At 47.8% G+C, this 13,482-nt stretch overlaps 1 protein-coding gene across 1 annotated transcript in view; it reads right to left on the bottom strand.

The window, feature by feature from the left end:
* Positions 1–13,482, bottom strand: part of TECPR1 (tectonin beta-propeller repeat containing 1) — a 38,997-nt gene extending 25,515 nt beyond the window's left edge. Inside the window, exons 1-7 of the mRNA XM_075284999.1 lie at positions 13,392–13,482; positions 6,396–6,624; positions 4,836–5,018; positions 3,455–3,577; positions 2,346–2,471; positions 1,788–1,962; positions 523–623 (exon numbers count right to left, since the gene is read on the bottom strand). Coding sequence (XP_075141100.1) covers positions 523–623; positions 1,788–1,962; positions 2,346–2,471; positions 3,455–3,577; positions 4,836–5,018; positions 6,396–6,620 — 933 coding nt within the window. The 5' untranslated portion in view covers positions 6,621–6,624; positions 13,392–13,482. The remainder of the gene's footprint in view (positions 1–522; positions 624–1,787; positions 1,963–2,345; positions 2,472–3,454; positions 3,578–4,835; positions 5,019–6,395; positions 6,625–13,391) is intronic.

The raw sequence follows: 13,482 nt of genomic DNA, 5'->3' as shown, positions 1-13,482 counted from the left end.
CATGGCTGACACATAGTAGATACAGGTATAATACCCGTATACAGGGGAATGATAGGGCCGAGCTATAACATGGCTGACACATAGTAGATACAGGTATAATACCCGTATACAGGGGAATGATAGGGCAGAGCGATAACATGGCTGACACATAGTAGATACAGGTATAATACCCGTATACAGGGGAATGATAGGGCAGAGCTATAATGTTACCACTGGCATACAGGTCCATAGGAAGTCTCAGCACCAGGTCTGCTCCAATCAGAATTGCTGTCACTATGACATGTCCAAAGGTTTTTGAAAACGACAGGGGCCCTTTAAGGGGTCGTCCAGGGACGGGCTATTTTGGTTTCTAGATTTATCTCCACCTATTCTGTGTGCTGATGTCCTCTCACATACACCAGGACTTCTTTGTGAAGGTTTCCAGCGCCTCCTCCATACAGAACAAACCACAGGCGAAATGTATTGGTCGTGTATGACAGTCAGTGACAGCTGACCTGGGATAACCTTCTATATAGGACTTACTTTACGTTCCTTCGTCACAGCCCAAACCACATGAACACCGACTGACACATGCATGATCCCATCGCCGGGTGTGGGGGCGTCCACAAGGTCCCAGGAAACACCTGTCATGAGAAACATCACACATTGGAGCGAACGTAGATGGTCACAAGGGCCTCAATGCAAAATCATCCGTCACCACAGGCAGATGAGTCAGAATCAGGAGGAAAAATCAGCTCATTATTATTATTAGGTAAAGAATTTTCGCCTTGTGCACACAAATCAGCAGAAAAACAAGGAACATTATAGGAAATGGTTAACTGTGTAATAATGTAAGTGACATGTATGACCCAAAGAAACCAGCAAAGTCAGCAATCCTGTGTTATAGGCAGTGTCTTGGGGTTGGATGGAAATATTCTTAAGGGAATCTCAGTTTCTTTCTACCAAGTCCATAGCACTTAGATGGATGGATGGATAAGAGGACCCCGGCGGTGGGGAAACACCAGGCGATACAAAACATAGTGGTCGGCTTGGGATCAAAGCTCCTTAAGGCTGAGGCCCCCCCCAAAAAAACACAACAAAACGAGTTGCATTTCTGCAACGAGGGGCCTTAGCCTAAAGGGATTTTCTGGGGCTTATATATATATATATATATATATATATATATATATATATATATATATATATATATATATATTCATGACCTATTCTTAGGACAGGTTATCAATAGGTGATCAGTGGAGATCCAACACCCGGCACCCTTACAGATCAGGTATCTGAACAGACCACCGTGCTCATGAGTGCCGCTGCCTCTTCCCTGTGCCAATGACATCCCATTCATCAGTCACATGGTACAGCAGCAACTCAGTCCCATTCAAGTGAATGGGGTCTGTAATACCAGCCTCTAAGGACAGCGCTGTGCTTGGTATTCAGCCTCTTCTGTGAGGGTCCTGGGTGTTATATCACATGTGGCCCATCAACGTGCAAGCTCCAGGAAACCCCTTTAATACACTGCTTTATGGAGTAGTTACCTATAGGTGGCAGTAGAGAGAGAGCGCTGGAGCGGGGGTAATTTACATGGTTTTGAAATAAATACTGACACCACTGCTGTCTATAAATCCCAGAAAATCAGGTTAAATGCAACACGTTCATGTGTATGGACATATTTGTGCTATCGGGGTTTTCTCACTTGTGCACGTTTCATCTAACACAATAGTGTTGATCTTCCAATGAAAAACATGTCTAGGTGCAGACAAGGTAGTGCAGAAGATCACAGGGATTGCATTTACCTTTAGGGTTATTCCTGCTGATACCTTTCCTTACAATGGCCTGTCCTTCCCACAGGGCGGCCCATAACAGGTCATCGGGGCCGCAGCTTATCTGGATGACCTCACTAGGTGTTTCTATTTCTGACCAGGATGATCCTTCAGGATTGACATGACAAACATCCTCTCTGTACCAAACCTAAGAGAAAGCAATGGTAATATTACAGAAGCATCAACGTCCAGGGTACCCATACCCCCGAATCCCAGGAGAAGGGGGGGAGCAGAGTGGTGGGGACTGGACGCACAAGTCTTTTCTGTGTTTCTTCTCTCAGTAGCTATTTTCCTGAATAAGGCCTCATACACACATCCATGTGCTTCTTCAGTGTGCTAACCTGCACACTTCTCCATGGGCCTGTACACACTACTGTGTTTTCCTCGGGTCCGTGTGCGGGCTGCGAGTCTGTGCCACAATACTCAGAGCATGTCCTATTCTGCTCGGTGCTTGCGGCACAGACAGGCCCATAGAAGCCTATGGGACACAGAAAACAAACTCTATGGCAAGCATATACATTAAGCTCACACCTTCCCCTGCAACGAAACTGTCCAAATAGAAAGACGGCCCACTGGTTCATCTGTGATCTCCCATCCCCCGACTGAGATGTCATTAAAAGGATCTGGTAATTGATCTTTCTCAATGTGGCAGGGAATCTAAAAACATCAAGAAAAAAATTTCAGATGGTCATTGCATAGAGTCACTTTAAGAAAGACAAATAAAACCAAAATTTTCTTTTATCATACATGTGGGCAATTTTATTTGCACCTTACTTGTACGGCTTATTAAAGTAGTTGCTGAAGATGACACATTCACTGTTTATCCTTAGGAAGGGTCTTCAATAAAACCTTGGTGCAGATCCAACCCCTTGCACCCCCACCCAAGAGCTTATAACAGCACATTGTAGGAAGCCGGAGGCAGATGGCTCTGTATACTGTGTAGTGACAATACTACAGCTCAGCTCTTTACCTTGAGGTGACGCCATCTACTTCCAGCTCTGTGCAATGCTCACATATCATCTGATCGGTGAAAGATGCCGAGTGCTGGGACATCGACCATGTCACAAGTTTTTATTGGTGGAGATCTGGATCCTGAGACCTCACCGATTGCTTAAACCAAGAGGCAGCAGCACTCAGATGACCATGGTGACACTTTATCTGCCTGATTTTCCATGAGGATCCAAGCAGAGTATTCCCTATATAACTATACCCTGCTCCGAGTCTACAAGGATCATCCAAGCAAAGCCGGAGGGCACAATGATCAGCTCAGCTCTTCTGCCCCTTAGTTTCAGCGATCAGATTATGGAAAACAAACAAAACTTCTAAAATGTCACTGGGGACGTCAAAACAATTTCATCCAGGGGCCCTTATAGTCTATTAGAGGAGTTTTCTCTCTGTACATATTGGCCCCCAGCACCACCCACTTATTGGCCCCCAGCACTACCCGCCTATTGGCCCCCAGCACCACCCGCTTATTGGTGTATTACAGAGCTCCGTGTTTCCGCTTTGCTCAGACTCCTGCACTTTATTCTCTCTCAGTCTATTTTTCCTATAAGGCTGCATATCTTCCATAGTGTAAGGACATGGCTTCACTTACTGTACACCTTACAGAATAAACTCCTCTGCAGAAGAATACCTACCTTTGCCCAAATGTTCCTTGACTTGTACCTTCTGTATCGGATCCATCTCCTGCGTCTCACACAAGAATTCCACTTCTTATCCTTCGTGTACGTTGCAGGGAAATCTATAGCATAGGTCCAGCCCTAAAATAAACAGGACATCAAGGAAGATCTGGTGATCGGACGTGTGGAGGGTAAGAAAAGCAATACAAGAAAATACCGGCTGGATGGGAATACAAAGACATTATAATGTGAGGATGTGACTGCCAAGGACTGGGATAGGTTGTGTAGAATCAGACTGGAAGACATTACAAGATGGGTCACCGCAGCAGGAAACTTTAAAGACTAGAGATTAGCGAGTACTGTGGGGATCAGCCGATCCGAACAGCACGCTCCATAGAAATGAATGGAAGCCCCTGGTACTTCCGCTTTGACAGCGGCCGGCCGCTTAACCCCCCGCGTGCCGGCTACGTCCATTCATTTCTTTTTTTTTTTCTTTTTTTTTTTTAATTCTTTATTTAGTCAATTTTGAGCTTTTACATTTTACATGCCAAAGATGAGAGCAATAATAAAGGTAACCAACGTCCATTCATTTCTATGCGAGCGTGCTGTTCGGATCGGCTGATCCCTACAGTACTCGCTCATCTCTATTAAAGATGAGAAGAGAAGAGATTATCGCACCTTATTAGAGGTTCCCTATAGACTAGCAGACATTACATGGGTTCTGTATAGACAGGCAGATCTTATAACAGGTTCTCTATACACTAGTAGACATTACAAAGGCTTCTCTGTGACTTAGCAAACCTCACAAGAGATTCTCTAGTTTCCATCACCCCTTGCAAGAGCTTACCTGTAACTTACCAGGACTCCCAAGAGGTTCTCCATAGATTATTAGGGGTTCTCTAAAACTATTAGGCCTTCTAAGAGCTTCTCTACACATTACCAGGACTTCCATGAGATTTTCTACAGATTAAAGAACTTCTGTATAGACTACTACGGCTTCCAAAAGGTTCTCCACAACTGTTAGGTCTAATGGTTTTGTACTGACTACTAGACCTTCCAAGGAATTCTCGATGGTCTACTAGGACTTACAAGACATGCTCTATAGACTACTGAACCTTACAGGATCTCTATGAACTAGAAGAGCTTACAAGACGTTCTCTACCAGCAGCAGACATTACCAGAGGCTACAACAACTTCTCAGAGAATCTTTATAGACCTGCAGATCTTACAAGAGGATCTTTATAGACTAGTAGGCCTTACAAGAGGATCGACATGGACTCACAGGCGTTACTAGAGATTCTCTATAGACTAGAAGATCTTACAAGGGAGTCTTCTATACACCAGAATATATGACAAGAAATATAACAGATTGCACCATTAGTTACATTGCTAGACTTACCCCTTTCTCGGTGGGTTCTCCTCCTATATTCTCATCCACGTACCAGTCGGACTCCCATTCCCAGTGTGGTGAGGGGAGAGTAAAACTGTCTAGAGGTTGGTGCTGAAAACCAGTGACGTCACTCCATTGCCAGCGGTCACTGGGCAGCAGCCGCTCACAAAATCCATCCACCGGATTCCAGCGCTGACAACAAACACAGAACAGAGAAGACTAAATATGGGGCAGGAATCAAAAAGGAAATCATAGGGTATAGCTAATAAAATGGATGTAATCCTTCCGAGGAGCGAGGAGAGGGTGTTAGCGGTTTCCTGACAATATCTGGAGTAGGCCCAGAGTTCTAGGACCAGAAAATGCAGACAATACTAAAGAGGACCTCTCCCTTTAAATAACATTGAACGGCTGAATGTGCCTTTTGATGTCCCTACTAGGAGGTGTCCAAAAGTCCATTTTGTTCCGATGAGAATAAAGTCCTATTCTGATCAGAGTCATCAGAAAAAAAAAGTCAGAAGCCCCAGAGAGACGCGGGCATCATGGAAGACACCAGGATGTTACTCCAAGTGTCACATGAGTGGACTCTACTGCAAATTCAGCCCCACATCAGATACACAATCCATCATGTGCATGGGGTCCTGCAGTTACCTGGCACCCTATGATGCTATGATCACTAGGACAGGAGCAGGGAGAGTCATGGTGGCTCCCGGAAATCTGTGTAAAAAGCGATCATGAAGGTAGCGGCTGTCATAGGCTGTCACTGAGCGCAGTCTCTCTCTCGCTCTCTCCCCGTCAGCTGCAGACTCTGCAAAGAGGTTTGAAAATTTCCCTGCAGAATTATACCGCGCCCTGTTGGACAAGTGAAGTCATCCAGCAGTTGTGAAGGGGTTAAATAACCCTATTGCTTATTGAATATAGGGCAAAGTGATGCCAGATAGAACAATAATCATCTTTGCACCATACTGGTTTAATACTGAACTATTATAAACCATGTACTTGTCTTCCATGCATCTGGTTTGTTTTGAGATCCATTTTCCATGAGCAATGTCCACCCTTAGCGCTCCTGTTTGGTGGTCGCACATGTGCAGTGATGAACAAACCGACTCTCTAGCCACCGGATTCCACTAGCCACTCTCTAGCCTTCCTACTGGTGCAACACTAAAGCGATAAGTCACCAGAGATATGGACATGCTGGGACTCCATAAAGCATGCCCACTTCCCAAATTAGGTCCCATTCCTGTACATGATGTGTTTCTACATCGCTTTAGCACTTTTTTCCCCCTTAATAGCACAACCACATTGTCCAATTTCTCTGTTATCCTTCCTGGAAATGTCAAAGTAAATTGACATCTGGTTGTCCCCATTCCCATCGCCTATAGCACATGAGCGTAAACCGTGCACAAACTACTGCCCCAGATGGAAATATAGTCATATACTTCCAGGAGGAATTCCAAGAAAACATCTGTTACTTCTGGTGTCATAAGCGAGGACAGATCCGCTGTGAGACATAAGATTGGTCAGTGACTGTGCAGGGTGTGCTGGGATTTGTAGTGCACAAGAAGTTTGTACCTGGTTCTCATAAGTCTCCTCCTGATATCGGATGGGTAAGTCGCTGGCGTGTACGTAGACGTATATCTGATGGTTGCAGGCTATTCCCCAGCAGCATGCTTGCACAGCAGAAATTCGCTTGAACTCCAATTGTCCGTCTTTGCACAGTTCCCACTGTTGTCCATCAGTAGATAGCGTATACACCTTGCCCCAGATGTCCGTTGCCCACACTATGGTACTTGGCATTCTCCTGGTCAAAAACAAAAGGTAAAGAGGTAAAACCTGCTGAACAAACATTGATCAGAGAAGTCAATGGACGAGATAGGCAAGGCTTTCACATTGTGGTAAGTTGCTGAACTCAGATTCGCCAATAGACCTGCTAGTTCGGGGTCTGCACATATCACACGTCAGCCATATACAGACACTGAACAGGAACCCGATATGTGACTAGTAGCCCTACAAGCATGCAGTACATAATAGTATCCTGAAGAGCAGGACACATGACGCACGGTGTGTGCACAGCTACTCGGTCATATACATATAGCTATAGACTAATGCACCAGCAGGAAGGTATTCTAGGTATATTAAAGGGGATATATAGCATATAACGCACAGGGCCCTGGTTTCACCTTCCACTGGATCATTGGCTCAGGCGGCTCTCACTTCAGGCCAATGGTGGACTGGTCTGAACAACGGCAGAAGGTTCTGTGGTGTCGCCCGGGCTCGACCTGACGGTGACCATTTTGTAAGTTATTAAAGGGCCGGTAATGGTTTGATTACAATGCTACTTATTCCTAATGACGTCTGGATCCTTCCATACACAGAGACCATGATGGGTAAGATCCCCGAACGTAGACTGGTACATAATAAAGGGTATCACCTCCTATATACATGGCGGCGGCAGGGCCAGGAACTATATGGGGCTCCATACAGATCACATCACATATAACACCTATAGAACACATAGCGTGCAGGGTTTCTCAGAAGTTTAGCACCTCTTCCTAAAATAAATCCCATATACCTACCCCAAGGCTGTGCTCATACAATGTGCTGCACCTACTAACAGAATAAGAGAGCCCTGGAGACATGGCCGTGCATTGTACCCCTATGGCACATGTACCAGCAGCTAAAACCTCCGGTTACACAAACCTGTGATGTTCAAGGCTCCATTAATAACTCTGGACAGGTCGTCTCTGACAATCTCACCAGCCCGGAATCTCCAAGGACAGAAAGAAGAAATCCTGGCCCTTACTGCTTGCTCACGGCCCCATCATGCACTTGGGCACGGAGCGAGTTCTGGTGCTGCAGACGGTGCGGTGACGGCTCTGCTGGTTTTACCACTTGGACTTGCTATAAATTATAAATAAGGCAGAATATTCACCTGACGTAATGCACTTTAATGCAGAGGCAACAACCCAGCGGCCATGATACGCTTATTAATGCTGCCAGTAAGTATGCCATCATGTGGCCCCTCTCTAATTGTGGGGGTCCGACCCAGAGACCCCCCCGTGATCATAAGAAGGATATGGTTGCTCATGTCTAGGCATCCCCAATTCCGGCCCCATCCATGTAATAGGGGCTGAGACACTGGGCCGCGTCAGTCTCCATTCTGGGTGCTAGAGGGGGGTCCGGGGGTCCTTCGGTGCAGAGAGCCGCGGCCATTGAACATGAGCAGGACAGTAAATACGTAACATCTAATTCATTACATAATACTAATCATTCTACAATGTGATCAGAAATTATTCATCACTTTGTTTTGAAGCCGGAGACTGAACCGTCACTTTTTCCGATTCCAACTTCACCAAAAATTGGTCCCGACTCCGACCCCACAGCCAGGGATCAAAATCTCAATTAACTGATTCTTACACTTGGATTGTAATTAATGATCGATTAGTTTAGGCCACGCCCCTTTTTCCCTTTCATTGTCAGAGATCAGAGCAGCAGCAATCCTGAAATAATTCCATAGTCTGACAACCTGCCATGACATGAGGCCATATATAATAATAACTGGTTCATATCCTGCACATGACAATAGAATATCACGCGACGTGTCTGAAGTATTAAACCCCATCAGGACTGTCGGCTCAGATCTAACCCAACAAACATGAAGGGCACATGGGTGACAGCGGCTGCGCCATCGCTCCGGGAGCGTTCCCTGTGTATTGGAGCAGAATTACCCGGCCGCAGCAGAATCTATAACAGCCTGTTATATAAGAGCCGTGTGTGTATTACAGCTAATAGTCCCTATATATAGTACAGACGTGTCACTATATATCCACTCCACCTCTATTCACACTATCCTGTACTGGGAAGAGGCCTGACATACAGTATACTGACCCATAGTCACTATATAGACATAGGTGGAGATGGAGGGGTCCTTGGGGCTAAGCAGGTGCACAACAGGGTTAAGCTTCTATTATATCTCTAACCCCCCCCCCCCCCCCCCATAGATTATTGAGAAACCAGATCTGCCTGAAAAGTGGAGAAGGAAACAGATTCCATAATCAGATTATTACAAAGTTTCTTATATTCACCAGGTCTGATCACTAATGAGATATTTATAACTGGAGGTCACTAATTATAGGGTACAATTATTAATATTATTAGATATGGACTTTCACGTCTTCATAGGGACGCCCCCCTGACAATATTCTTCCATAGGTTTGTACTGTCAGGTGGGCGTTCCTCGTAGTCCAGCCATGACGCTGAGCAGTAAGGCCTGACCTAACAGTGGAGGGAGATCGGAGCCAACCATTATATCTAATGACCACAGACCATCCACCACCTGACCGCAGACCGCCCACCACCTGACCGCGGACCGCCCACCACCTGACCGCGGACCGCCCACCACCTGACCGCCCACCACCTGACCGCGGACCGCCCACCACCTGACCGCGGACCGCCCACCACCTGACCGCGGACCGCCCACCACCTGACCGCGGACCGCCCACCACCTGACCGCGGACCGCCCACCACCTGACCGCCCACCACCTGACCGCCCACCACATGACCACGGACCGCCCACCACCTGACCGCGGACCGCCCACCACCTGACCGCCCACCACCTGACCGCGGACCGCCCACCACCTGACCGCGGACCGTCCACCACCTGACCGCCCACCACATGACCACGGACCGCCCACCACCTGACCGCGAACCGCCCACCACCTGACCGCCCACCACATGACCGCGGACCGTCCACCACCTGACCGCGGACCGCCCACCACCTGACTGCGGACCGTCCACCACCTGACCGCCCACCACATGACCACGGACCGCCCACCACATGACCACGGACCGCCCACCACCTGACCGCGGACCGCCCACCACCTGACCGCCCACCACATGACCGTGGACCGCCCACCACCTGACAGCGGACCGTCCACCACCTGACCGCCCACCACATGACCGCGGACCGCCCACCACCTGACCGCGGACCGCCCACCACCTGACCGCCCACCACATGACCGCGGACCGCCCACCACCTGACCGCCCACCACATGACCGCGGACCGCCCACCACCTGACCGCCCACCACATGACCGCGGACCGCCCACCACCTGACCGCGGACCTCTTTACAGCTTCTGACTGGCCACAGCTGTCACCCACTGACATTCTATTCCTACAATAGACCGACACCACTAAGGCTACGTTTACATCGGCGCCGCAGTCTCCGTTGCAGTGTCCGGTGACCTGCTTGGACAATTTCCTCCTCCGGTTTTAAAAAGACCCGACAGACTCCATTATGATCAACAGCGTAGAAGCGACACCAGTGTGAAGGTTAGGGAGGTTCTTTAAGGCCCTCATACAGTTATGTCAGGATCTGCCAGTATTTATTTCCAAAAGTCAAAGGTTAATAAATCTGCAATATGAAAGTGCAAGCGGCCTGCTATGGCAATGCCCAGGTGTGGCAGAGGTTGTGCAAGGTGCGGCACCCAGTGACAACACAACAGGTGCCAACCCCAACAACAAACTGTAACACCTGACACCAGTGTACAATAGTCCATCAAATGTGGATTTATTTCCATTCCACATAGGGCGACCACATACAGAATACATGTATACTGCTGCATGTAACTGGGGTCATCAGTATACGGACCCCCAACACTCAAAACCACCAACAGTCAGACTCAGATTTTTGCTCTAGGTTCCAAAAGTACATCCAAAATTTAGGCTAGGGAGACGCAAAGACTGTGACCGTGACTCCTGTCACACAACCAAAGATCGCTGCTTCGCTCTTCAATACTAAGTAAGTGACTGCAGACGCCTGGTGTCCTGGAGGAGGCCGAGACTACAATCTAGTCACAAAAACATTCAGCACAGCTGCAAGATATTGCAGGGCAGGGGGGTACAAGTAGGGGCGCCATAGGGTACCCATAGACAGGTCCGTGTCCCTATAATACTATGTACTGGACACTGGGGCTCTCCTGACCCCCTATATACAGGTCACTGTCCCTATATACTATGTACTGGACACTGAGGCTCTCCTGACCCCTATATACTATGTACTGGACCCCTGACTCCCTATATACAGGTCACTGTCCCTATATACTATGTACTGGACCCCTGACCCCCTATATACAGGTCACTGTCCCTATATACTATGTACTGGACCCCTGACCCCCTATATACAGGTCACTGTCCCTATATACTATGTACTGGACCCCTGACCCCTATATACAGGTCACTGTCCCTATATACCATGTACTGGACCCCTGACCCCTTATATACAGGTCACTGTCTCTATATACTATGTACTGGACCCCTGACCCCTATATACAGGTCACTGTCCCTATATACTATGTACTGGACCCCCTGACCCCTATATACAGGTCACTGTCCCTATATACTATGTACTGGACCCCTGACCCCCTATATACAGGTCACTATCCCTATATACTATGTACTGGACCCCTGACCCCCTATATACAGGTCACTGTCCCTATATACTATGTACTGGACCCCTGACCCCCTATATACAGGTCACTATCCCTATATACTATGTACTGGACCCCTGACCCCCTATATACAGGTCACTGTCCCTATATACTATGTACTGGACCCCTGACCCCTATATACAGGTCACTGTCCCTATATACCATGTACTGGACCCCTGACCCCTTATATACAGGTCACTGTCTCTATATACTATGTACTGGACCCCTGACCCCTATATACAGGTCACTGTCCCTATATACTATGTACTGGACCCCCTGACCCCTATATACAGGTCACTGTCCCTATATACTATGTACTGGACCCCTGACCCCCTATATACAGGTCACTATCCCTATATACTATGTACTGGACCCCTGACCCCCTATATACAGGTCACTGTCCCTATATACTATGTACTGGACCCCTGACTCCCTATATACAGGTCACTGTCCCTATATACTATGTACTGGACCCCTGACCCCCTATATACAGGTCACTGTCCCTATATACTATGTACTGGACCCCTGACCCTCTATATACAGGTCACCGTCCCTATATACTATGTACTGGACCCCTGACCCCCTATATACAGGTCACCGTCCCTAGATACTATGTACTGGACCCCTGACCCCCTATATACAGGTCACTGTCCCTATATACTATGTACTGAACCCCTGACCCTCTATATACAGGTCACTGTCCCTATATACTATGTACTGGACCCCTGACCCCCTATATACAGGTCACTGTCCCTAGATACTATGTACTGGACCCCTGACCCCCTATATACAGGTCACTGTCCCTATATACTATGTACTGGACCCCTGACTCCCTATATACAGGTCACTGTCCCTATATACTATGTACTGGACCCCTGACCCTCTATATACAGGTCACTGTCCCTATATACTATGTACTGGACCCCTGACTCCCTATATACAGGTCACTATCCCTATATACTATGTACTGGACCCCTGACTCCCTATATACAGGTCACTGTCCCTATATACTATGTACTGGACCCCTGACCCTCTATATACAGGTCACTGTCCCTAGATACTATGTACTGAACCCCTGACCCTCTATATACAGGTCACTGTCCCTAGATACTATGTACTGAACCCCTGACCCTCTATATACAGGTCACTGTCCCTATATACTATGTACTGGACCCCTGACCCTCTATATACAGGTCACTGTCCCTATATACTATGTACTGGACCCCTGACTCCCTATATACAGGTCACTATCCCTATATACTATGTACTGGACCCCTGACTCCCTATATACAGGTCACTATCCCTATATACTATGTACTGGACCCCTGACTCCCTATATACAGGTCACTGTCCCTATATACTATGTACTGGACCCCTGACCCCCTATATACAGGTCACTGTCCCTAGATACTATGTACTGGACCCCTGACCCCCTATATACAGGTCACTGTCCCTATATACTATGTACTGGACCCCTGACTCCCTATATACAGGTCACTGTCCCTATATACTATGTACTGGACCCCTGACCCTCTATATACAGGTCACTGTCCCTATATACTATGTACTGGACCCCTGACTCCCTATATACAGGTCACTATCCCTATATACTATGTACTGGACCCCTGACTCCCTATATACAGGTCACTGTCCCTATATACTATGTACTGGACCCCTGACCCCCTATATACAGGTCACTGTCCCTATATACTATGTACTGGACCCCTGACCCCCTATATACAGGTCACTGTCCCTATATACTATGTACTGGACCCCTGACCCCTATATACAGGTCACTGTCCCTATATACCATGTACTGGACCCCTGACCCCCTATATACAGGTCACTGTCCTTACAATGTTCTCATCTTCCCACCATGACACCCTCTCAGGGTAATTACACGGAGTGTCCGGAGGGGGCGCCACAAACCCTGTGTAAACATTGGCCATATGGCGCGGTAAAGCCTCCTCATTAACCCCTTCCATCCCAAGGTACTTTACAGTTACCCGAGCGTGACTGAACAGGAATCCCCCCGGTACAGAGGCCGTAAAGCAGCGGCGATGTTCCGGTGACAGCTTACCTGGGCGGCCCGGACACCCGGCAGTGACACGTACGAGGAGGCTGCCCCGGTCACACACTCATTGGACACAGCGCAGCCATTACTCTGCAGA

This window comes from Leptodactylus fuscus, chromosome 8 (assembly GCF_031893055.1).
Source record: "Leptodactylus fuscus isolate aLepFus1 chromosome 8, aLepFus1.hap2, whole genome shotgun sequence".
Taxonomy (NCBI): domain Eukaryota; kingdom Metazoa; phylum Chordata; class Amphibia; order Anura; family Leptodactylidae; genus Leptodactylus; species Leptodactylus fuscus.
The sequence above is the reverse complement of the archived record's forward strand: the minus strand, read 5'-3'. Positions and strand labels throughout refer to the sequence as shown.